Genomic DNA, 26312 nt, shown 5'->3' with positions numbered 1-26312 from the left:
TAATAAATGTTACTTTTATTAAACTAAAAAAAGTAAATATATTATAAAAAAGAGTCATTCAAAAGAAGAATTTTCCTAATCTCCCTTTTATGTTTTTAATTTAAATGCTCTCACTTAATTGGCAGATAACAATTAAATGTATTTGTGGGGTACGCTGAGATGTTTTGATAGGTGTATGCATTATGAAGTGATTATTTCAGCTAATTAACACATCCATTGCCTCACTGTGCAGTTTTTTGAGGAGCCTTCGTATCTTTTCCTTACCAATTGCATTTCTATGGACAGTGTACAGGGTTACTTTTCCTCCACAGTTCTTGTGATTTTGCTTTTCCTTGGCTAGTGATGTTGAATATTTTCCCATAAACCAGTAGGCTATTTCTATGTCTTCTTTTGTGAAATGTCTATTCAAGAGGTTTGCCCATATTTTAAACTATTTGTTTTCTTCTTATCTAGTAATGTGAGTTCCTTATATATTTTGGATACGAACTCCTTCTCAAACGTATGGTTTGCAAATATCTTCTCCAGTTCCATAAGTTGTTTCTTCATTCTGTTGCTTCTTTTGCTGTTTGAAAGCATTTTAATTTGATGCATTCCCATTTGTCTGTTGTTTTTGTTGCTGTTCTTTGGGGATTATATAAAAAAAATCTTTGCCCAGACCAATGCCGTGGAGCTTTTTATAGTTTTCTTTTCTAGTATTTTAATAGTTTCAGATATCACATTTAGGTCTTTGGTGCATTTTGAGTTGATTTTTGTATAAGATGTGAGACAAGGGTCCAATTTTATTCTTCTGTATATGGATATCTAGTTTTCATGACAACATTTATTGAAGACACTCTCATCTCCCCATTGTGTCCCTGGCATCTTTATCAAAAATCAGTTCACTATAAATGTGTGGGCTTATTTCTGGACTCTTTACTCTGCTCCATTTGTCAGTGTATATGTGTTTATGTTAGTATCATGTTGGCTTGATTATTATCAATTTATAGTATATTTTGAAACTAAGGTGGTGTGATACCTCCAGCTTCGTTCTTTCTACTCAAGATTGCTTTGGCAATTTGAAGTCTTTTGTAGTTCCACAGGAAAAATGAAACAAGACATTGGAATTTATATATTACTTTAGATAGGGTGGGCATTATAACAATGTTAATTCTTCTAATTCATGAATATGGAATATGTTTCCATTTATTTGTATTTTCTTCAATTTTCCTCATCAGGAAAATTTTTATATAGATTTTTCACCTCCTGTTTGAATAATTAATCCTAATTATTTTTAATGACATTGTATATTGGATTATTTGTATTTTTCAAATGATTTGCTGTTAGTATATAGAAACATGACTGATTTTTGTATTTTGATTCTGTGTTCTGTAACTTTAATGAATTCACTTACCAATTCCAACTGTTTTTTGTGGATTCTTCAGGGTTTTCTGTATATAAAATTTATGTCATCAGCAAACAGAAACAATTTCCCTTCTCCCTTTCCTATTTGGATGCTTTCATTTTTTCTTGCTTAATTTCTCTGAGGCTTTCAGTACCACATTAAAAAGAAGTGGTAAGAATGGGCATCCTCATCTTTCAGCTTTTCACTATTGAAACTAATGTTAATTTGGGGATTTTCACATGTGGATTTTATTGTGTTGACATACATTCCTTCTATGCCTAATTCTATGAGAGGTTTTATCATGAAAAAGTGTTGAACTTTGTGAAATGTTTTTGTCCTTCATTTATTATTAGTGTATGTCGAACCATCCTTGTGTCCCAGGAATAAATCTACTTGATCATGTTGAATGGTTTTTATCAAGTGCTGTTGAATTTAGTTTTATTAATATTTTGCATTTGTTCAGGGTTATTACCTCTAATTTTCTTGTCTTGTAGTATCATGTTCTGACCTTGGAATCAGGTTAATGCTAGCCTTGTGAAATGAGTTTTAAAATATTCCTCCTACTTGAATTTTCTGGTACAGATTGAGAAGGATTTATATTAGTTCCTCCTTAAATGATTAGTATAATTCAGTATTGAAATATCCAAGTCTGGGCTTTTCTTTGATGGGAGTCTTATTACTGATTCAGTCTCCTTGCTTACTATTGGTCTACTGAGATTTTCTACTTAGAAGAAAATCTTTACTTTTCCAAAGTATGAACAACTAGTTTCATTCCTTTATATCAGGAATTCTTACACTTATTTTAAATATAACTAAATCTAAAATCTCAATTTTTGTATAGCATAAAAGGTAGCTATAATTATTTTTCTTCTACCAAAAAAGTGCCTAAAAAATGCAAATAAAGTTTCGTATAGCATTTATTTTGTTGCACTAGAAATATATGATCTACTTAACAAATACAAAAACACTTTTGTAAAGAAAAGTTTTATCTCTGTCATTCTGTATTCTGTCTGCCTCTTCCTAAAAGGGGTGGGGAAGGGGAAAGGAACTCTAAACTATACAAATAAAAAGTGCAAATTTCTAAAGTTAATTCTGGTTCTGTTAAAATATTAAAGAAACTTGTTGCTGTTTGAATTGAATAAGAAGACAGAATGTTGGAGAGGCCCACAAGACCTTTCCTGTAATCACGAAAGTCAGATAGTCAGCTGCCTATGTCATATACGTACCTGAATATCCCACAAACATCTCAACCTTCACAAATCCAAAATATAATTCTTGTTTTCTCTTCCACTTATTCTTCCTTCACTGTTCTTCACCTTAACATGTAAGACCCAGATACTCAAGCTTAACACCTAGGAATCATCCTTGAGTTCCTCGCTATCCTCTTACCAGTTTATCTTTAAAGGTCCTTCTGATCAATCCCAACCCCTGTGTCTACATCCTCCCTGCCCACAGCCAGTCTCCTATTTGGGTGTTCTGTCTTCACACATCATACATTGCTCTATTTCTTCTCTTTCCAAGCCACCATCATCTACATCTTACACTACTAATTATATTGGAATAGAATCTTACTGCACTTCAGGATGGTCTTTAAAATTCAGAGAGAGAATTTTTTTTTGGTACAGAGAGATAATGTTTTAAGCATTTAATACAACAGAAATCATTCATGACCTAAATATCACAAATGATGAGAGTCTGAAAAAATAAATATGTATGCTTAATACTGAATTGGATTTTAACAATAAAGACAAACTATTTTCAATTAAACATACAAAAATCAAACACCTAAATACAAGACCAAAATGAAGGCAAATCAGTCTTTTAATGTGTGATTTATATGGCAAAACATATTTTATAAAGACAGAGGGGAGGTAATGGCTTACTATCCTTAGAAAACACCAATAACTTGGCATCCTAAAACTTTGCCCAGTTCATTTTTAAAGTAAGCCCATGTTAAGTTTGAGTTTCAATTCCAATGCTGACACTAATTTTATCTGAAATAGTATGAATGGGGATGGAGGATGGAGTGACCGTTTACTTGTAGAGGATACAACTAAAATCAACCACGTTACTTCATTTTTTGTTAATATTAATGTAATGGAAAATAAACTAATTTTGAACCTTTAAAACATTTGATTCCAATAGCCTAAAGCAGAACATCAATGTCTTGGTTTCTGAAACCCATACAACATCAATTAGAAGACTTGGTACGTATTAATACAGCTTCAAGACTTCTATCTCAACTGTATACAAGTCATTCCTTACTTTTAGCAATCTCAGAAGGAAAAATTCAATTGCTAATTTAAAATAAAAAGTCCTCAAAAAATATCCAGTACTGTCTCAAAATTTTCTAATCTCCTCAAAAGGTAGAGGAGAGATAGTAGAAAAGCTTTACCTTCTTTATCAGCAAACTCAGATGAAATTAAGTAACTGAACACACTTTCATGGTTTTAAACAGTAAAGCAATAGAAAATCACAATTCTGTAGTTCTCAATCAGGTCATGCAATAGAAATATACATGGAATTTCAGAAGCCTCATCCTTGAAAATTCTTATTTACTAATTTATGGAGCAACAACTCCACTTTTTAAGGAGAAAAGATGGGGCTCTCCTGAGATAGCTATGGAAAAAGAAAGGGAGTCAGGCCACCAGGTCCTGTCAGAAGACATTTTTGTTTTAAGTTGCTATAGAACTATCCCAAATTACCCTCTGGATGATCCTCCCTCAGGGAATGTGCTCCAATTTTGATATATTTGCTACATCTAGCTGCATGCTACTTTTAGATCTTAAGAAGTTCTAAGTGTCTAACATTCATAAGTGAGAAGAGGGTTCTATGGAGATTTTATACAGTGACACTTAACTATAGGTGCAGAGAGATTCTGTTTACCATGAAAAAGTAAGGAAACATTTCTAAGTTGGTGTTCCTGCTCTTAGAATAGTTTTTTGAAAAAGAGAACAAAATAATAAAATTACGTAATTTTCAAATGTTTGAACAGCCTGAAGCAAAAATATCCTTAAAGTGTTCTCAATTTGTCTTTCTTTTTTGTATTTGACATCATAGAAAATACTACTAAGAAGCCAGAAGATAGAACTGATGAAAGTTCACTTAAAGATAGTCATAAAGGAATTATAGTTTCTACAATAAATTTTAGCACCAATACGACAGCTGCCAAAACAAAGGAAATGATTCTTAAGAAGTTAGTGAGAAAAACTAAAGACACTCTGGCAGCACCTAAAAACAACAGGGTAAAACACTTCCCTCTCTTCCTGTTAAATAATCTGCCCGTGCTATTCATATGATGTTAATTTATTTTAATTAATACTAGTTAAAAGATTGTTATAACACATGCTCCTGAACTTTCCTAGAAAATGCACTTTATAATGGAAACTGATTTTCAAATCAATATAATTCAGTTTTCGAACATGGAGAGTTACTAAGGCCAAAAGAAACTACTGAAATCTAAGTAAAGATAAGAATACTGGAAAATGGGTTAAATGCTAACCTCGTGGTAACAAGAGAAGAGCCTTGTGACAACTTCCATCTTTTTTTTTTCTTTCTATTTTTAAGTACTGAGGCTCAAACCCTGGGCCTCACACATGCAAGCAAGTCAAGTGCTCTACCTTCAAACCTCTTTTTTTTTTTTTTTTTTTTTTTTTTATTGTGAGACAATTTCTCATAAAGTTGCCCGGACTAGCCTTGAACTTGTGATTCTCCTGCCTCAGTAGCTGGGATTATAGACATGTACCACAGAGCCCAGCTCCGGCTCTTAAAATGGTTTCGGATATTCCTTTTTTCACCCTCTGTCTACCTGGGTGTGTTAGCTTTTCATCAGTGGGATTTAAACAAACAAACAAACAAACAAAAACCCTGAGAAAAACAACTTATGAGGAAAGACTGATTCTGGCTCCTGGTTTCAGAGGTTTTAGTCCATGGTCTGCTGGCTCCACAGTCAAAATGTCAGAGCAAAGGGGTTATAGCAGAGGAAAGCTCATGGTAACTGGGAAGCAGAGACAGCAGAAGAGGCCAGGACAAGACAGAGCTCACCAGGGCATGCCCCCAAAGACCGGCTTCCCCCAGCTGTTCCGCCGTTCCCAGTATCCATTCAGATCATTCAATAGATTAATCTGCTGATCATGTTAGAGCCCTCTGAAAAGCCCCACCTCTTCATTAGGGACCAATGAGCTTTGGGGGGACATTCTAGATCAAAATCCCAACAATAGCCATGATTAGCTGCCTGTTTATTCAACCAAATTCTCTGTCAGAATAGAAATTTACAATTGACTCCAATTCAATACCATAAAACAAGCAACGGGTCCTAGGAAACCCTGAGTTTAATTCCTGCAAGATCAATTTCAAGAGCTTTTAAGGGTTTGCTTCAGATTTCCTAGTTTTTAGCTGATGATTTGGATAATCTTGGTGGATTTTTGCCTTCACAGGTAAACTTTAGAGATTTCGAAAAGAATTAATGATTGGGCCATTAGCCCAGTTAGATTAGATAATGGTACCTAATTGCACCACTGGCAAACATTTTGGAATGTATCTGAATATTCTGCAGGTTGTTTATGACAATAGCATTTGTAGCAGAATTTTAAGTCTAGTACCAGATGATAGTCTCATTCCCAAATGAGGGTATATATGAAATAAATAGCTAGATACCTACAATAGTGCCTTGCCAATAATAGGCATTCAATAAGTAAATGTTTAATAAATAATAGGTCTTTTTTGTATAATTACACTATTAGATTATTAGCATCAAATACATTTTTATTATCAGACATGATTATTAGAAGTCCACTGAGGGTGAGCAGATTTTCCATTACTCTGAAAACTTACTGTTTTCTAAAATCTTATCTTTAAAAATAGATATACTATTTTTGATATACTATTTTAATAGAAAAAGACATTACATATAAGTTTGTTCTTATCCCATAGCATAATTAATATTTCTAATTCTTAATTAAAACAAGGGTACTACTAATTGATATGCTTTAAAACATTTTGTCTTCCTTAAGATTGTGATATTTATTGATGACATGAATATGCCAGGACCTGATGTGTATGGAGCACAGCCGCCCCTGGAATTGATCAGACAATTGTTAGATATGGGAGGGGCTTATGATACTAAAAGAAATGCATGGAAGGTAAAGTACATGTTAAGATTTTGTTCACATTAAATATTGTTACTTAACAATAAATTAAACATGTGTGGCAATGTTGAGTAAATTGAGAGATTTAGGAAGTCTAGCCACACGAATGTGTTAAAATGAAGCTGAGAGCCTAAATTAACCATGTCATTTATGTCTTTGCAATTTAGAACAGGTCCATGTGTTTATAGAGACTCTACTTGGATTATTTTCATGATTTCACCCAGCTTTACAGCGCTGTGATATTGTAATAACATGTCAAATGGCCATTATTATGTTAACAGCTAAGCATCTTCTCACTCCTAGTCAATGTGGTCATAGTAGACACACAACTCAACTAGATCTTCTGATTTTTCACTTATCACCAAAATTCTCTTTGCTAATCTCAAAAACACACTATTATTTTCCAATAATTTTTTTCATTTTTAATTCACATGTAATAAGTGCACATATTTATAGGTTACAGTGTGATGTTTTGATACATTTATACAATGGGTCATAATTATTCCATCAGGAAGGCAGATAATTTGAGCCATAAATCAGCTTTTCTTTTCTTACTTTACATTTCTACCCAATTAGAAATGCCTAATTCACATCTGGAATGGTTGCAATTGTTTGGCCTCCCTGTCAGTGCTCCGAACTGGACACAATGATGTGCTGAAGATTCAAAAGTAGAACTTGGGAGATAGCACAAAGTACTTTACTTTTTTTTGACCCAAACCACTAATTTTATTGTAAATTTATAAATTTATCTTCTTCTGAACATCCATGCATGAGTTCATTAGTTAGATGCCACATTCATGATAGTCTATTTGTCCATGAAAGGTTGCCATGTATATAATTTTTTAATTATTTTATTTTTTTTATTTTTACAGACTGCATTTTGATTCATTGTATACAAATGGGGTACAACTTTCGTTTCTATGGTTGTGCATGATGTAGATTCATATCATTCATGTAATCATACATGTACATAGGGTAATGATGTCTGTCTCATTCCACCATCTTTCATATACCCGCCCCCTCCTCCCTCTCATTTCTCTCTACATAAAGTTCCTCCATTCTTCTTTTATGCCCCACCCCCACCCCCACCATGTATCATCATCCACTCGATCATTGTGCACTATCTTTTTAATGTGTTTTTGTATGCAATTTGCCAGATTTTGTTAAGAATTTTTGCATCTATGTTCATCAGGGATATTGATCTAAAGTATTCTATCCTTGATGTGTCTTTGTCTGGTTTTGGTATCAGAGTGATACTAGCTTCGCAGATTATGTTTGCAAAGGTTCCCTCTTTTTCTATTTCCTGGAATACTATAAGGGGTATTGGTGTTAGTTCTTCTTTAAAGGTTTTGTAGAATTTGGATGAGAATTCATCTGGTCCTGGGTTTTTCTTGGTTGGTAGGCTTTTGATGTCTTCTTCTATTTCTTTGCTTGAAATTGATCTGTTTATTTTTTTTAATTTTTTAATTTTTTAATTTTTTTTTATTGTAAACAAATGGGATACATGTTGTTTCTCTGTTTGTACATGGCGTAAGGCATACCATTTGTGTAATCATAAATTTACATAGAACAATGTTGTTTGATTCATTCTGTTATTTTTTCCCTTCCCCCTACCCCTCCCACCCCTGTTTACCCTCTATACAGTACTTCCTTCCTCCATACTTGCCCCCCTCCCTAACACTAACTCTAACCCTAACACTAACCCTTCCATCCCCCCACATTGTGTGTCATCCTCCACTTATTAGTGATATCATTCCTCCTTTGGCTTTTTGAGATTGGCTTATCTCACTTAGCATGATATTCTGCAATTTCATCCATTTGCCTGCAAATGCCATAATTTTATCATTCTTTATGGCTGAGTAATATTCCATTGTATATATATACCACAGTTTCTTTATCCACTCATCAATTGAAGGGCATCTAGGTTGGTTCCACAGTCTGGCTATTGTGAATTGAGCAGCTATGAACATTGATGTGGCTGTATCTCTGTAGTATGCTGATTTTAAGTCCTTTGGGTATAGGCCAAGGAGTGGGGTAGCTGGGTCAAATGGAGGATCCACTCCAAGTTTTCTAAGGAATCTCCACACTGCTTTCCAGAGTGGCTGCACTAATTTGCAGCCCCACCAGCAATGTATGAGTGTACCTTTCTCTCCACATCCTCGCCAACACCTGTTGTTGCTCGTATTCTTGATAATTGCCATTCTATTTGGGGTGAGATGGAATCTTAGGGTGGTTTTGATTTGCATTTCTCTTATTACTAGAGATGTTGAGCATTTTTCCATATGTTTGTTGATTGCTTGTAGATCTTCTTCTGTGAAGTGTCTATTCATTTCCTTAGTCCATTTGTCGACTGGATTATTTGAATTCTTGGAGTAGAGTTTTTTGAGTTCTTTATAGATTCTGGAGATTAGTGCTCTATCTGAAGTATGATTGGCAAAGATATTCTCCCATTCTGTAGGCTCTTTCTTCGCATTGCTGATAGTTTCCTTTGCTGAGAGAAAGCTTTTTAGTTTGAATCTATCCCAGTGGTTGATTCTAGCTTTTATTTCTTGTGTTATGGGAGTCCTGTTAAGGAAGTCTGATCCTAGACCAACAAGGTGAAGATTTGGACCTACTTTTTCTTCTATAATCTGCAGGGTCTCTGGTCTGATTCCGAGGTCCTTAATCCATTTTGAGTTTAGTTTCGTGCATGGTGAGAGATATGGGTTTAGTTTCATTCTGTTGCATATGGATTTCTAATTCTCCCAGCACCATTTGTTGAAGAGGCTATCTTTTCTCCATTGCATATTTTTGGCACCTTTGTCTAGTATGAGAAAATTGTATTTACTTGGGTTTGTGTCCGTGTCCTCTATTCTGTACCATTGATCTACCTTTCTATTTTGGTACCAATACCATGCCGTCTTTGTTACTATTGCTTTGTAGTAGAGTTGAAGATCTGGTATTGCAATACCCCCTGTTTCACTCTTCCTGCTAAGGATTGCTTTAGCTATTCTGGGTTTCTTCTTCTTCCAGATGAATTTCATAATTGCTTGCTCTATTTCTGTAAGGTACGTCATTGGGATTTTAATTGGAATTGCATTGAATCTGTATAGCACTTTAGGTAGTATGGCCATTTTAACAATATTAATTCTTCCTATCCAAGAACATGGAAGATCTTTCCATCTTCTAAGGTGTTCTTTAATTTCTTTCTTTAGTGTTGTATAGTTCTCATTGTAGAGGTTTTTCACCTCTTTTGTGAGATTGATTCCCAAGTATTTTATTTTTTTCGAGGCTATTGTGAATGGGGTAGTTTTCCTAATTTCTCTTTCTGAAGATTCATCACTTATGTATAAAAATGCGTTGGATTTATGGGCATTGATCTTGTAACCTGCTACTTTACTGAATTCACTCATGAGTTCTAAGAGTTTTCTGGTGGAATTTCCAGGGTCCTCTAAATATATAATCATGTCATCAGCGAACAGGGATAGTTTGAGTTCTTCTTTTCCAATTCGTATCCCTTTAATTTCTTTGGTTTGTCTAATTGCTCTGGCCAGAGTCTCAAGAACGATGTTGAATAGAAGTGGTGAAAGAGGGCATCCCTGCCTTGTTTCAGTTTTTAGGGGGAATGCTTTCAGTTTTTCACCATTTAGAATGATATTAGGCATGGCCTTAGCATAGATGGCCTTTACAATGTTAAGGAATGTTCCCACTATCCCTATTTTTTCTAGTGTTTTGAGCATGAAGGGGTGCTGTATTTTATCAAATGTTTTTTCTGCATCTATTGAAATAATCATGTGATTCTTGACTTTAAGTCTATTGATATGGTGAATTACGTTTATTGATTTCCTGATGTTGAACCAACCTTGCATCCCTGGGATGAAACCTACTTGATCATGGTGTACTATCTTTTTAATATGTTTTTGTATGCGATTTGCCAAAATTTTGTTGAGAATTTTTGCATCGATGTTCATTAAGGATATTGGTCTGAAATTTTCTTTCCTTGATGAGTCTCTGTCTGGTTTAGGTATCAGTGTGATATTGGCTTCATAGAATGAGTTTGGGAGGGTTCCCTCCTCTTCTATTTTATGGAATACTTTGAGAAGTATTGGAATGAGCTCTTCTTTAAAGGTTTTGTAGAACGTGGCTGAGAACCCATCTGGCCCCGGACTTTTCTTTGTTGGTAGGCTTTTGATGACTTCTTCTATTTCAGTACTTGAAATTGGTCTATTTAAATTGTGTATGTCCTCCTCGTTCAGTTTAGGCAATTCATATGTCTCTAGAAACCTGTTGATGTCTTCGAAATTTTCTATTTTGTTGGAGTATAGATTTTCAAAATAGCTTCTAATTATGTTTTGTATTTCACTCGTGTCTGTTGTGATATTTCCTTGTTCATTCCGAATTTTAGTGATTTGGGTTTTCTCTCATCTTCTCTTTGTTAGTGTGGCTAAAGGTTTATCAATTTTGTTTATTTTTTCGAAGAACCAACTATTTATTTTGTCAATTTTTTGAATTGTTTCTTTTGTTTCAATTTTGTTGATTTGATCTCTGAGTTTAACTATTTCCTGTCTTCTACTACTTTTGGTGCTGGTCTGTTCTTCTTTATCTAGGGCTTTGAGCTGTAGTGTTAGGTCGTTTATTTGTTGAGTTTTACTTCTTTTATTAAATGCGCTCCATGAAATAAATTTCCCTCTAAGTAGTGCTTTCATAGTGTCCCAGAGATTTTGATATGATGTTTCTTTGTTCTCATTTACCTCTAAGAATTTTTTAATTTCCTTCCTAATATCTTCTGTTATTCATTCATCATATAATAGCATATTATAATAGCATCATATAATCTCCAGATGTTGGAATAGTTTCTGTGTTTTACTCTTTCATTTATTTCTAACTTCAATCCATTATGATCTGATAGAATACATGGTAGTGTCTCTATCTTCTTGTATTTGCTAACATTAGCTTTGTGGCATAATATATGGTCTATTTTAGAGAAGGATCCATGTGCTGCTGAGAAGAAAGTGTATTCTCTCTTGGTTGGATGGTATATTCTATAAATGTCCATGAAGTCTAAATTATTGATTGTGTTATTGAGATCTATGATTTCTTTGTTCAATTTTTGTCTGGAAGATCTGTCCAATAGTGAGAGAGGCGAGTTAAAATCACCTAGTATTATTGTGTTATGGTCTATTTGGTTTCTGAAATTGAGAAGGATTTGTTTGACATACATGGATGAGCCACTGTTTGGGGCATAGATGTTTATGATTGTTATGTCTTGCTGATTTATGTTTCCCTTAAGCAGTATGTAATGTCCTTCTTTATCCCTTTTGACTAACTTTGGCTTGAAGTCCACATTATCGGAAATGAGGATGGATACTCCAGCTTTTTTGCTGAGTCCATGTGCATGGTATGTTTTTCCCCATCCTTTCACCTTTAGTCTATGGGTATCTTTTTCTATGAGGTGAGTCTCTTGCAGGCAACATATTGTTGGATCTTTCTTTTTAATCCAATCTGCCAGTCTATGTCTTTTGATTGATGAATTCAGGCCACTAACATTCATGGTTATTATTGAGATATGATTTGGTTTCCCGGTTATTTGGTTCATTTTTTAAATTTTATTTATTTATTTGTTTGACACAACTTGTTTCCTCCTTTATTTGACAATTCCTTTAGGATAATTCCTCCCTTTGCTGATTTGCTTCTTTGTTTTTCATCTCTTCCTCATGGAATATTTTGCTGAGAATGTTCTGTAATGCTGGCTTTCTTTTTGTAAATTCTTTTAGCTTTTGTTTATCATGGAAGGATTTTATTTCATCGTCAAATTTGAAGGTAAGTTTTGCTGGGTATAAGATTCTTGGTTGGCATCCATTTTCTTTCAGGGCTTGAAAAATGTTGTTCCAGGCCCTTCTAGCTTTTAGGGTCTGGATTGAAAAATCTGCTGATATCCGTATTGGTTTCCCCCTGAATGTAATTTGGTTCTTTTCTCTCACAGCCTTTAAATTTCTGTCTTTATTTTGTATGTTAGGTATTTTCATTATAATGTGCCTTGGTGTGGGTCTGTTGTAATTTTGTGTATTTGGAGTCCTATAAGCCTCTTGAACTTGATTTTCCATTTCATTCTTCAGATTTGGGAAATTTTCTGATATTATTTCATTGAATAAATTGTTCATTCCTTTGGCTTGTTTCTCTAGGCCTTCCTCAATCCCAATAATTCTTAAATTTGGCCTTTTCATGATATCCCATAGTTCTTGTAGATTCTGTTCATGATTTCTTACCATCTTCTCTATTTGTTCAACTTTGTTTTCAAGGTTAAATATTTTGTCTTCAATGTCTGAGGTTCTGTCTTCCAGGTGTTCTATCCTACTGGATATGCTTTCTATAGAGTTCTTAATTTGGTTTATTGTTTCCTTCATGTCAAGGATTTCTGTTTGGTTTTTTTTAAATCTCTCTAACTCTTTATTGAAATGATCTTTTGCTTCCTGTATTTGCTCTTTTAATTGTCAATTGGTGCGATCATTCAAATCCTGCATTTGCTCTTTCATCTCATCTTTCAGTGCATGCATTTGCTCTTTCATCTCATCGTTTGCTTCTCTGATTATTTTAATTATGTACAATCTGAACTCCTTTTCTGTCATTTCTTATGCCATGCTGTCATTGGGTTTTATTGGTGTAACATCTAGATTTGTTTGCAGCATTTTCTTTCCTTGTTTTCTCATATTGTTCAGGTATCAGTGGACCGCTGAGATATTGCAGATTTCCTCTATTGACTTACAATGACCCTGAAGATTTCTATATATATCTCCCCTTAGCCTTCAGTAGGCTGAAGTCTTGGAGGAAGTTGATAATGCGGTGCTCCACAAGGAAGCTGCCTCTCTAGGAGTGGTGGCCTCTAGGTGGGGTATAATCCGTGCTAGTGGGCAGAGGTGCCTCCACTTGTTGACCAATGGTCATCCAAAGGGGACCTAGGCTGCGGGCTGAGGCAAGGCCTGTTTGGGCCTGAGTCTCTGGTTTTTCCGTCCTTGTGGAGAAACCTCACCTGGCAGGGAAGACTCACCCGGTGGGGAGGTCTCGCTGTTCAGTTCCCTCCTAGAGGTTCCCCTCAATTTACAGCTACCGCCTGGGCTGGGCTGCCTTCCTCTGCAAAGTTCCCAGGGGCCCGGCCCTACCTCCTGGGCCTGGGAGCCTCACCCTTCGCAGATGAATCTCCTTAGGCTGCCCCTCCTCAGAGAATCTGCCCGCTGGCCTGGAACCTTCGCTCCGCCCTAAGCATGTCTCTGTGAGGCTCTTCCACCAAGAAGCCTCCTAGATCCTGGACCCTGCTCTGCACCTAATCGCCTGGCTATGTGGCCCCTCCTCTGAGCAGCCACCTGGGGCCCCGTACAATCGCTCTGAGTCCCAGAGACCCGCCACACGCCTCTTCCTCCAGACAGCCACCCAGTATTCCGGTGCGGTCACTAGGAGTCCAAGCAACTCACTGTGTGCCTCCTTCTCCCACCAACCGCCCGTAGCCCTGGGCAATCAATCACTCCGAGTCGAAGTGACCCTCCCCGTTCCTCCTCCTTCTCCAGATAACCCCCCGGGTGTTCAGGAGCGGTCTCTCTGAGTGGCTCTGAATCCACGTGACCCGCTGCACGCGTCCTCTGGGCAACCGCCCGGAGCTCTGGTGCGGCTACTCAAGACCAAGCGACCCACCACGCTTCCCCTCCAGGCAGCCCCCCTGTGTTCAGGAGCTGTCACTTTAAGTCCAAACAACTCAACACTCGCCTTCTCCTCTGAGCAGCCGCCTGGAGCGCTAATGCAGTCACTGCGAGTCCAAATGCCCTGCTGCGCTCCTCCTCCTCCTCCTCCTACTCCTCCGGGCAGGCCCCGGTGTTCAGAAGTGGTCTGAGTCCAAACAACTCGCCACGCAGCCCCTCCTCTGGCAACCGCCTGTAGCTCTGGTGTAGTCACTCCAAATCCAAGTGGCCGCGCTCCTTCTCCTCCTCCTCCTCCTCAGGGCAGGCCCCGGTGTTCAGAAGCAGTCGTTCTGAGTCCAAACAGCTCGCCGGGCAGCTTCTCCTCTGGCAACCGTCTGTAGCTCTGGTGCAGTCACTCTGAATCCAAGCAGCCACGCTCCTCCTACTCCTCCTCAGGTCAGGCCCCGGTGTCCTGAGTCCACACAGCTCTCCTCGCCACTCCTCCCCTGGGTAGCCGCCAGAGCCCCAGTGGTTGCTCCGAGTCCCAGCGCTGTGCTGAGCGGCCTCCTTTACGGCGCTCCCAGTTGTCCGAGTTCACTGCTCCAGCAGGGGGAGGGGCGTCTCGCCAGCAGCTCTACTTCCTTGATCTGTTTAAATTGTGTATGTTTTCCTGATTCAGTTTGGAAGGATCATGTCTCTAAAAATTTGTCAACATCTTTGATATTTTCTATTTTGTTGGAGTATAGATTTTCAAAGTAGCTTCTAATTATCTTATGTATTTCAATGGTGTCTGTTGTGATTTTTCCTTTTTCATCATGAATTCTAGTAATTTGAGTTTTCTCTCTCATTTTCTTTGTTAGTGTGGCTAAGGGTTTATAAATTTTGTTTACTTTTTCAAAGAACCACCTTTTTCTTTTGTCAATTTTTTGAATTGTTTCTCTTCTTTCAGTGTCTTTGATTTCAGCTCTGATTTTAATTATTTCCTGTCTTCTACTACTTTTGGCGTTGATCTGTTCTTCTTTCTCTAGGGTTTTGAGTTGTAATGTTAGGTCATTTAGTTGTTGACATTTTATTATTTTAATGTATGAGCTCAAAGAAATGAACTTTCTCTTAGTACTGCTTTCAGAGTGTCCCATGATTTTGATGTATCATTGTTCTTATTTACCTCTAAGAATTTTCTAATTTCCTCCCTGATGCCTTCTGTTATCATTGCATCATTCAATAGCATATTATTTAGTCTCCAGGTGTATGAGTAGTTTTGTTTTTTATTTTATTATTGATTTCTAATTGCATTTCATTATGGTCTGACAGAATATAGGTAGTATCTCTATTTTTTTTTTTTTATTTACTAATGGCTGCTTTGTGGCATAGCATATGGTCTTTTTTGGAGAAGGATCCATGACCTGCTGAGAAGAAAATGTATTTGCTCAATGATGGATGAAATACTCTATACATGTTAGTTAAGTCTATATCCTTGATTGTATTATTTCATTCTATAGTTTCTTTTTTCAGTTTTTGTTTAGAGGATCTATCCAATGGTGAGAGTGGTGTGTTAAGTTACCCAGAATTATTGTGTTGTAGTGTATTCAATTCTTGAAATTGAGAAGTGTTTGTTTGATGTACATAGCTGCTCCATTGTTTGGGACATAAATATTTAAAATTGTTAAGTCTTGCTGGTTTATGGTTCCCTGAAGCAGTATGAAATGTCCTTCTTTATCCCTTCTGACTAACTTAGGTTTGAAGTCCACTTTATCTGATATGAGGATGGAGACCCCTGCTCTTATACTGAGCCCATGTGCATGGTATGTTTTTCCCCATCCTTTCACCTTTAGTCTGTGAATGTCTTTTTCTATGAGATGAGTCTCTTGAAGGCAGCATATTGTTGGGTCTTTCTTTTTAATCCAATCTGCCAGTCTTTGTCTTTTGATTCATGAATTTAGGCCATTAACATTCAAAGTTATTACTGAGATATGATTTGTATTCCTTATCATTTTGGCTTATTTTTGGTTTTTAACTTGACTTGGTTTCTCCTTGGATTGGCTTTTCCTTTAGGGTAGTTCCTCTCTTTGCTGACTTGCATTGTTGTTTTTCACTTCCTCCACATGAAACATTTTGCTAAGAATGTTCTGTAGTGCAGGCTTTCTATTTGTAAATTCTTTTAACTTTTATTTATCATGCAAAGATTTTATTTCATCATCAAATCTGGAGGTTAATTTTGCTGGGTATAAGATTCTTGGTTGGCATCCATGTTCTTTCAGAACTTGAAATATGTTGTTCCAGGCCCTTCTAGCTTTTAGGGTCTGGACTGAGAAATCTGCTGATATCCTTATTGGTTTCCCCTTATATATAATCTGATGCTTTTCTCTCGCAGCCTTTAAAATCCTGTCTTTATTTTGTTTGTTAGGCATTTTCATTATAATGTACCTTGGTGTGGATCTGTTGTAATTTTGTGCATTTGGTGTTTTGTAAGCCTCTTGTATTTGATTTTCCATTTTATTCTTCAGATTTGGGAAATTTTCTGATATTATTTTGCTGAACAGTTTGTTCAATCCAACATACAACATAGAGATGCAACAGTTTGTATCTCTATGCATTCCTCAATCCCAATAATTCATAAATTTGGTCTCTTTATGATATCCATAATTCTTGGAGGTTCTGTTCATGATTTCTTACCAACTTCTCTGTTTTGGCAACTTTATTTTCAAGATTAAATATTTTGTCTTCATTGTGTGAGATTTTGTCTTCCTCAAGATCTGGTCTATTGGTGATGCTTTCTATTGAGTTTTTAATTTGATTTTTTGTTTCTTTCAAGTATTTCTGGTTTTTTTTTTTTTTTTGGTTTGTTTTATTTCAGAATCTCTATCTTTTTATTGAAATGCTCTTTTGCTTCCTGCATTTTCTCTTTAACAGTTTATTGGAGTTATTGGATACATTGACTGCATTTGCTCTCTTTTCTCATCTTTTGCTTCACAAGTCATTTTAATTATGTACTTTCTAAACTCCTTTTCTGTGATTTCTACTGCCATGTTGTCATTGGATTCTAGCAAAATAGCATCTTGGTTTATTAAGGACACTTTCTTCCCATTTTTTCATGTTGTTTCTGTATCTTTCCCTCTAGTGGTGAAAATCTGAGGTATTACAGCTTCCCCCGTAGGCTTATTGTGACCCTGGAGGTTTCTAATGCCTCTCTTTTGAGGGGGAGATCAATATTGGTAGTACCCAATACAAACAATATGCAGCCCTAAACCAGATAGCCCCTATGAAGACATTAACAGTATGGTAATAAACAGGATGAGTTTGATTATTATCTACAGTATAGCCAATAGGCTCTACAGTTTCGAATGGTGGACAAAGAGGATGTGGAGGGGTTTAGGATGTAACTATTAATGGGAAAAGAAATGAGTATACAGAGGTACTCCATCAAGGGAAGAGTGAGAGTGAGATCAAAAGAAGTTGGTTGTTAGCATGAGAAAAGGGAGAAAGAGACTCTGAGGAAACAGGTAAACAAAAGAAAATAGAGCAAGAAAAATAAAGAACTAAAAACTTAAAAATTAAAAACAAAATCTATGATACAATAGTAATCCACCACTCAGACCTCCCAGTCCTCAGTATCCTGATGAAAGCAAGGTACCTGTCAAAAAGCCTCTATTCTCCCACAGATGTCTCAGGAAGGGAACCACCCCACCCAAAGATGGTGGCCATACCCTCAGGGATAATTCAAGTTGTCTTTACCAGGGTTCAAACACCCTGGGGAGCCGCAGCATGGACACAGACCCCGGGAAGTGGCAGGCAGGCACAGTCCTGGTGGTCCCTGGATCAAATTCTTAAGCAACTTTTATACTGTTTTCCATAATGTCTGCATTAATTTACAGTCCCACGATAGTGTATGAGAGTCGCCCATTCTCTACAGTCTTACCAACACTTGCTTTTTCCTACCTTTTTTAATAATAGACATTCTAACCAGAGTGAAATCAAAACTATGGTTTTGATTTGCATTTACCTGGGATCAATGATGTGTGGAATTTCTTTTGTTAAAACTTTTTGTCCACTTTTTAACTGGATTATTTGAATTTCTGCCATTGAGATGTTTGAGTTCCTTATATATTCTGGATATTAATCCCTATCAGAGACATAGTTTGTAAATATTTTCACCCCTTCTATAAGTTGTTTCTTAAGTCCACTGATTATTTGTTTTGCTATACAGAAACTTTTCCATTTGCTACAGTTTCATTTGTCTATTTTGCTTTTATTGCCTGTGATTTTGGAGTCTTATTTCCCAAATCCTTGCCCAAACCAAAGTTATGCATAAAACATTGTCCCTGTTTTATTCTGGGAGTTTCATAGTTTCTAGTGATCGCTTCACAGAGAGGGGAGAGCTATTCCTGATGATTTTAGAAAGCCCGCCAGAAGTAACATATTGAAATTACACCTTAGGATGGGTAACTTCTGAGAACATAAATTTCTATTGTAATTTTTGTTTTGCAGTAAATAGTAATCTTAATCTTTTAGCCCAAATATTTTAAAAATCTTTTTTCCACTTGGGACAGGAAAGTGTGTATATATTTCACTTCCTACAGATAAATTTAGTTGCTATTCTTTTTTTAACTCTTTCCACAGAATATTCAAGATCTTGCTATAGTTGCAGCCTGTGCTCCTCCAGTTGGTAGGAACGATATTAGTCCGCGTCTCCTCAAGCACTTTTCCGTCCTGGTCTTGCCTCATCCTCCACAAAGTGCCCTGCGGAGTATCTTCCAGGTAATACATCCAGTTCATTTTCTACTGAAAAATACTAATTTCATGGTGTAAGAAAGATTAAAACCACTAATATTGAAAGAAAATTCTCTTTGGATAGATTTTATTCCCCTCTTTATTTTCTGACCTATTGTTATAATGTCTCTAAATATCAAAAATATAATTCAGTGTGTATAAGAAACCCATGTGATGCATGTGTTTAAAACAGACTGCAGGACTTTTTTCACTGAGATTCTGATCCAGTATATCCAGGATGGAATTTTGCTTTGTATATGTGTGTGCATATATACACATACACATGTATGCATACATGTGCATGCTAGGAATTGAAACCTAGGGTCTTGTGCATACTAAACATGCGTTCCACCTCTGAAACACCCATCAACCCCCATTTCCTTATAGAAAGAAAAACATCAAGAGACCTATTATGTCAATCTGGAATGGTTTACATGCATACTTTCTTCTCCAGGCAACTCCAATTAGGGGTTATTGATCACCTACACCAGTATTATCAAGGACTTTTTGGAAAATTGATCTAAAAATTTGTCTTTAAATTTTATATTGTTTAAGAAAATGCAAGAGTTTTTGAAGAATGTAGTAATCTTGCATAAGATTTATTTTCCTACCAGATTTCAAGTTGAGCCATTTTTCCAGTAAGGTATTTCAGAATTCTCAGAAGAAAGCATACATGTATACCAATCCAAACTGATGCAATAGTTCTATCACGTTACACTTCCTCTAGTAACATCTACTGGGGAACAAGGAGATGGAAGAATTGCCAGTACAACTGATATACACAGAGATAGAGCACAAATTGTCCCCAGAGGACACATACTATAGACCAGGCACCAAACCAGGACCAACTGGGAATTTTCCTGTTTGCAACACCCAGAGTTTCTTTGTACTTAGTCCACCATCTTGTTTTAAATAAATTTTAATTATTAACATTTCTAATGAAATGAATCCTCCATTAAGTAGACTTTTTAGTAGAGAGTAGCCAAAAATAGTCTATACTTAAATTTTTTGGAAAACTAAACTATAAAACTTCTTTTTAAAGGCTCATTTGGGAATGTATTTCTTCATCAATAACTTCACACCTAACGTTCAGAAATATAAGGATCAGATAATATCTTGTTCTCTTGCTATGTACTACCAAGTGTGTAAGTGTATGTTACCAACTCCAACAAAATGCCACTACATGTTTAATCTTCGAGACATGTTTAAGGTTTGTTCTACAGCTTGTTTTTAAATTTTAAGTTGAGGAGATGTAATTTTACTAAACTGAATCTCTGCACCCCCTACCCTTTCCCCCTCCCTCTCCTTTCTTATTGGTATTGTCAACATTAAATTGTTAAAAGAGAAAAATAGGGAACTTCATATTGTTTGGTTTTTCTATTTAATAGCAGTTCATCCAATGAATAAGTTGAAAAATTTTTTCTAATAATTCCAAGCAGAGAGTTCAATAATGAAACCACTGAAACTGTTAGAATATCAGCTGAGATTTCAGCAGGAAAAAAAAGTCATAATATAGATTTTGGTCTTGCTTCTTTTCTGAGATTTCTTTGTGACTATCAGAAAAGGAAACTGTGCATATCATAAACATGGTTGAGCTTTCACAGATTTTGGCAACAGTGCTGATTTAGTCATCCGTCCTTGGTTAAATAATTTTCAAAATTGCAATGTTGAAGAAAACAATTATTGAATTTGCTATCTTTCTTCCCTTGCGGTGGGACTTCAGCCATAACTACCACATTATGGTCCTTAAATTTAGAATGCTAAATCCATCAACATTAAAACACATCTCTCTCTCACCTCCAGCACCTCCACATCGTTACCATAGTCAAGAATTCTGGCTGCTCATCTCAACAAGCCTCCCTTGGGGGTAGCTGAGGAGTCCCTAAATCTCCTTCCACTCAGGGTGATTCTGTGCCAATTATCCTTGACTATCACATGTTTATCTCATCATAAGTTCAGCTTATTGCTTGTAGAAACTGATCATTTTTACCTTGGATAATTGTTATTTTTATGAAACATAAACCTGAAAAACCAGAGCCTTCACCTCACACTCTACCCACTAATGTGTTTATAACATTTTATTTTTGAATCACTAATAGCTTCTTCTAGGACTTCTGCAAGCTGACAAGACTATTATTAACTCCAGAGAAATGGTTGCTTTACTCTTTGTTCATGAAGCCACCCGAGTGTTTCATGATCGCTTAATTGAAGTCACAGAAAAAAGCCTTTTCTATCAGTTACTTTCAAAGGAACTTGAGAACTATTTCCAGGTAAATTTATGGTTTAAAAAATATTTCAAGTGGGATCTTGGGAAAATTTTTTATTTTTTAAAGTTTTCAAACATTTCCTTAATATTAATGAAAGCAACTTTATTGTATTAACAATTTGATTTTATCCCTGGAAATGTTGAAAAACAGATTGAGATACAATGGAAATGGTCTGATCCTAATGCTTCAGTTCATTCTTTTGGCCTCTGTGGAGCCTAAAAACTGCTTATTTTTCTCCAGGACTAGCAGAACTGTCTACTCTTGAGACACTTCACTAAGGCTCTTCATCCCTCTCTATCACATCTCCATCGATTCCTCATTGCCTGTCTTTTAATCCAGGTCACGAAGGAAAGTGTTTCAATAAATTGATTCACACTAAAAAGGATGTGGGCTGGGAATGTGGCTGAGTGTTGGAGTGCTTGCCAAGCATTCATAAGGCCTGGATTCCATTCTTAGCACCACACAGACAAAAAAAGAATTTCGACTGAACAGAGCAGTGAGCTCAACTTCCTTACCACCTTTGCTAACCCTTCTCAAAAGAATTAAGGGGAAAATTTCTTTTCCAGAGGTGACTCTTCTTTGCTTTTTCTCTCTTTGGTGATGCCACTTTCTTTCATCCTATTCATAGAGGTCTAAGAAATACAGTAAATTAAAAGGCCCAACTAAATTTTATACAAGTTAAAGAAAAATCTAGAATATAAACTTTATACATAGAAATAAAGATAAATTAGATACACATGTAGATAAACTCAGAATATAACATACATACACGTAATCTATGTCTCTATATATGTGTATGTATATGTATACATTTGTTTTTGAGATAAATCACAGATTCATAAATTTTTAAAACTTTATGGACATTCTTATCATTACTTTCTTTTAATTCAAGTTTTCTGCTCTTCAGTTCAGGTTCATCTTTTTTTTGCATAACTTTAATGAGGTAAAATAGAAGTCCAATAAAATGTATATATTTGAGGTATGCATTTGGATCAGTTTTGACATGTATATAACCAATACAACCAATATAAAAAGCATTTCCATTACTTTTTAAAATTTGAAATCATGCAGACTGTGTTTCCTGCATGATTTATTACATTAGAAGTTAATCATCTTAAGATATATACAACCCCACACCCACATGTCAACTACTTCAAAATTAAATGGCACACTTATAAATATCTCAGAGGTCAAGAAAGAAAGCACAAGAAAAGTAAATAAAAAGTGCTTTGAACTAAGTGATAATAAAAGCTTAAAATATCAGGATCTCTGGGATGAAACAGTACTCAGATGAACATTTGTAACTTAAAGTACTTGTATCAGAAAGAAGCTAGAATAACAAGTTATTTTCAAATTATGTAGTAGGAAGGAAAAAATAAGAGTAGGAGCAGATATATATAAAAGAAGAAACAATACAGTTAAAATTTGATAAAAATCAATTAAGTCTGATAAGAAAAAAGCAAGAACACAAAAATTAATATTGATAGCTATCAAAATAATTCTATGGATGCTAAAAATATATTAAGGTAATATTATAATTGTATGCCAACTTATGTGATAGCTTACATAACATGGTCTATATGAGAGAAGGATCGGTGTGCTGCTAAAGAGAAAGTGTATTCAGTCAATTGATGAATGAAATATTCTATATATGTATGTTAAGTCTAAATTATCAATTATAATTTTTGCTTTTATGGCTTCTTTATTTAGTTTTTGTTTTGGAGGATCTATCCAGTGGTGACAGAGGTGTGTTAAAGTCACGCAGTATTATTGTGTTGTGGTCTATTTGATTCTTGAAATTGAGAAGGGTTTGTTTGATGTACATAGATGCTCCATTGTTTGGGGCATAAATATTTACAATTCTTATTCTTGTTGATGTGTAGTTCCCTTTAGCAGTATGAAATGGCCTTCTTTGTTCCTTCTGTTTAATTTTGGCTTAATATCCTCTTCATGGACTTTAATATGAGGATCTGAGGATATAATATGAGGATAGAAATCCCTGCTTGTTTATGCAATCCACAAATTTTTCTATCCTTTCACCTTCAGTCTGTGGATGTCTTTGCCTATGAAGTGAGTCTCTTGGAGACAGCAAATTGTTGGGTCCTGGCTTTAATCCAATCTTCCAGTCTGTGTTTTTTTTTTTTTTTTAATTGTAAAAAAATGGGATACGTGTTGTTTCTCTGCCCATGGAGTAAAGGCATACCATTTGTGTAATCATAAATTTACATAGGGTAATGTTGTTTGATTGATTCTGTTATTTCTTCCCTTCCCCCCACCCCTCCCACCCCTTTTTCCTCTATTCAGTCCTTCCTTCGTCCATTCTTGCCACCCTCCTTAACCCTAACCCTAAACCTAAACCTAAATCTAACGCTAACCCCTCCTACCCCCCATTATATGTCCTCATCCGCTTATCAGCGAGATCATTCGTCCTTTAGATTTTTGAGATTGGCTTATCTCACTTAGCATGATATTCTCCAATTTCATCCATTTGCCTGCAAATGCCATAATTTTATCATTCTTTATAGCTGAGTAATATTCCATTATATATATATGCCACAGTTTCTTTATCTATTCATCAATTGAAGGACATCTAGGTTGGTTCCACAATCTGGCTATTGTGAATTGAGCAGCTATGAACGTTGATGTGGCTGTATCTCTGTAGTATGCTGATTTTAAGTCCTTTGGTATAGGCCAAGGAGAGGGATAGCTGGGTCAAATGGTGGTTCCATTCCAAGCTTTCTGAGGAATCTTCATACTGCTTTCAGAGTGGCTTCACTAATTTGAAACCCCACCAGCAATGTGTGAGTGGACCTTTTTCCCCACATCCTCACCAACACCTATTGTTGCTTGTGTTCTTGATAATAGCCATTCTACTTGGGGTGAGATGGAATTGTAGGGTAGTTTTGATTTGCATTTCTCTTATTACTAGAGATATTGAACATTTTTTCATTTATCTGTTGATTGCTTGTAGATCTTCTTCTGTTTATTTCCTTACCACATTTGTTGATTGGATTATTTGTATTCTTGGTGTAGAGTTTTTTGAGTTCTTTATATATTATGGAAATTAGCACTCTATCTGAAGTATGAGTGGCAAATATTTTCTTATACTCTGTAGGCTCTCTCTTCACATTACTGATAGTTTCCTTTTCTGAGAGAAAGCTTTTTAGTTTGAATCTATCCCAGTTGTTGATTCTTGCTTTTATTTCTTGTGCTATGGGAGTCCTCTTAAGGAAGTCTGATCCTAAGCGAACAAGTTGAAGATTTGGACCAACTTTTTCTTCAATAAGATGCAGGGTCTCTGGTCTGATTCTGAGGTCCTTGATCCATTTTGAGTTGAGTTTTGTGCAGGGTGAGAGATAGGGGTTTAATTTCATTCTGTTGCATATGGATTTCCAGTTTTCCCAGCACCATTTGTTGAAGAGGCTATCTTTTCTCCATTACATATTTTTGGCCCTTTGTCTAATACGAGAAAATTGTATTTATTTGGGTTTGTGTCCATGTCCTCTATTCTGTACTATTGATCTACCTGTCTATTTTGGTACCACTACCATGCCATTTTTGTTACTATTGCTTTGTAGTAGAGTTGAAGATCTGGTATTGCAATACCCCCTGCTTTGCTCTTTCTACTGAGGATTGCTTTAGCTATTCTGGGTTTCTTATTCTTCCAGATGAATTTCATAATTGCTTGCTCTATTTCTGTAAGGTACGTCATTGGGATTTTAATTGGAATTGCATTGAATCTGTATAGCACTTTTGGTAGTATGGCCATTTTGACAATATTAATTTTGCCTATCCAAGAACATGGGAGATCTTTCCATCTTCTAAGTTTTTCTTTAATTTCTTTCTTTAGTGTTCTGTAATTCTCATTGTAGAGGTCTTTCACCTCCTTTGTGAGATTGATTCCCAAGTATTTTATTTTTTTCGATGCTATTGTGAAAGGGGTAGTTTTCCTAATTTCTCTTTCTGAAGATTCATCACTTATGTATAAAAATGCATTGGATTTATGAGCATTGATCTTGTAACCTGCTACTTTACTGAATTCACTTATGAGTTCTAAGAGTTTTCTGGTGGAATTTCCAGGTTCCTCTAAATATATAATCATGTCATCAGCGAACAGGGATAGTTTGAGTTCTTCTTTTCCTATTCGTTTCTGTTTAATTTCTTTGGTTTATCTAATTGCTCTGGCTAGAGTTTCAAGGATGATGTTGAATAGAAGTGGTCAAAGAGGGCATCCCTGCCGTGTTCCAGTTTTTAAGGGGAATGCTTTCAGTTTTTCACCATTTAGAATGATATTGGCCATGGGTTTAGCATAGATGGCCTTTACAATGTTAAGGAATGTTCCTACTATCCCTGTTTTTTCTAGTGTTTTGAGCATGAAGGGATGCTGTATTTTATTGAATGCTTTTCTGCATCTATTGAAATAATCATGTGATTCTTAACTTTAAGTCTATTGATATGGTGAATGACATTTATTGATTTCTGGATGTTGAACCAACCTTGCATCCCTGGGATAAAACCCACTTGATCGTGGTGCACTATCTTTTTAATATATTTTTGTATGCGATTTGCTAAAATTTTGTTGAGAATTTTTGTGTCGATGTTCATTAAGGATGTTGGTCTGAAATTTTCTTTCCTTGATGTGTCTCTGTCTGGTTTAGGTATCAGGGTGATATTGGCTTCATAGAATGAGTTTGGGAGGGTTCCCTCCTCTTCTATTTCATGGAACACTTTGAGGAGTATTGGAATGAGTTCTTCTTTAAAGGTTTTGTAGAACTCGGCTGAGAACCCATCTGGTCCCGGACTTTTCTTTGTTGGTAGGCTTTTGATGACCTCTTCTATTTCAGTGCTTGAAATTGATTTATTTAAGTTGTGTATGTCCTCCTCGTTCAGTTTAGGTAATTCATATGTCTCTAGAAACTTGTTGATGTCTTTGAGGTTTTCTATTTTGTTGGAGTATAGATTTTCAAAATAGCTTCTAATTATGTTTTGTATTTCACTCGTGTCTGTTGTGATATTTCCTTGTTCATTCCAAATTTTAGTAATTTGAGTTTTCTCCCTCTTTCTCTTTGTTAGTGTGGCTAAGGGTTTATCAATTTTGTTTATT

At 35.9% G+C, this 26312-nt stretch overlaps 1 protein-coding gene across 1 annotated transcript in view; it reads left to right on the top strand.

Annotated features, from left to right (window-relative positions):
* The window catches only part of DNAH14 (dynein axonemal heavy chain 14), a gene marked incomplete at its 3' end in the record, with an annotated part of 400436 nt that overhangs the window by 211181 nt on the left and 162943 nt on the right, over positions 1-26312 (top strand). Inside the window, exons 46-51 of the mRNA XM_079107288.1 lie at positions 3527-3588; positions 4442-4626; positions 6394-6522; positions 18792-18929; positions 19984-20151; positions 21041-21211. Coding sequence (XP_078963414.1) covers positions 3527-3588; positions 4442-4626; positions 6394-6522; positions 18792-18929; positions 19984-20151; positions 21041-21211 — 853 coding nt within the window. The remainder of the gene's footprint in view (positions 1-3526; positions 3589-4441; positions 4627-6393; positions 6523-18791; positions 18930-19983; positions 20152-21040; positions 21212-26312) is intronic.

The sequence above is a fragment of the Sciurus vulgaris genome, assembly GCF_902686455.1.
Source record: "Sciurus vulgaris genome assembly, chromosome: 12".
NCBI lineage: Eukaryota > Metazoa > Chordata > Mammalia > Rodentia > Sciuridae > Sciurus > Sciurus vulgaris.
The sequence above is the reverse complement of the archived record's forward strand: the minus strand, read 5'-3'. Positions and strand labels throughout refer to the sequence as shown.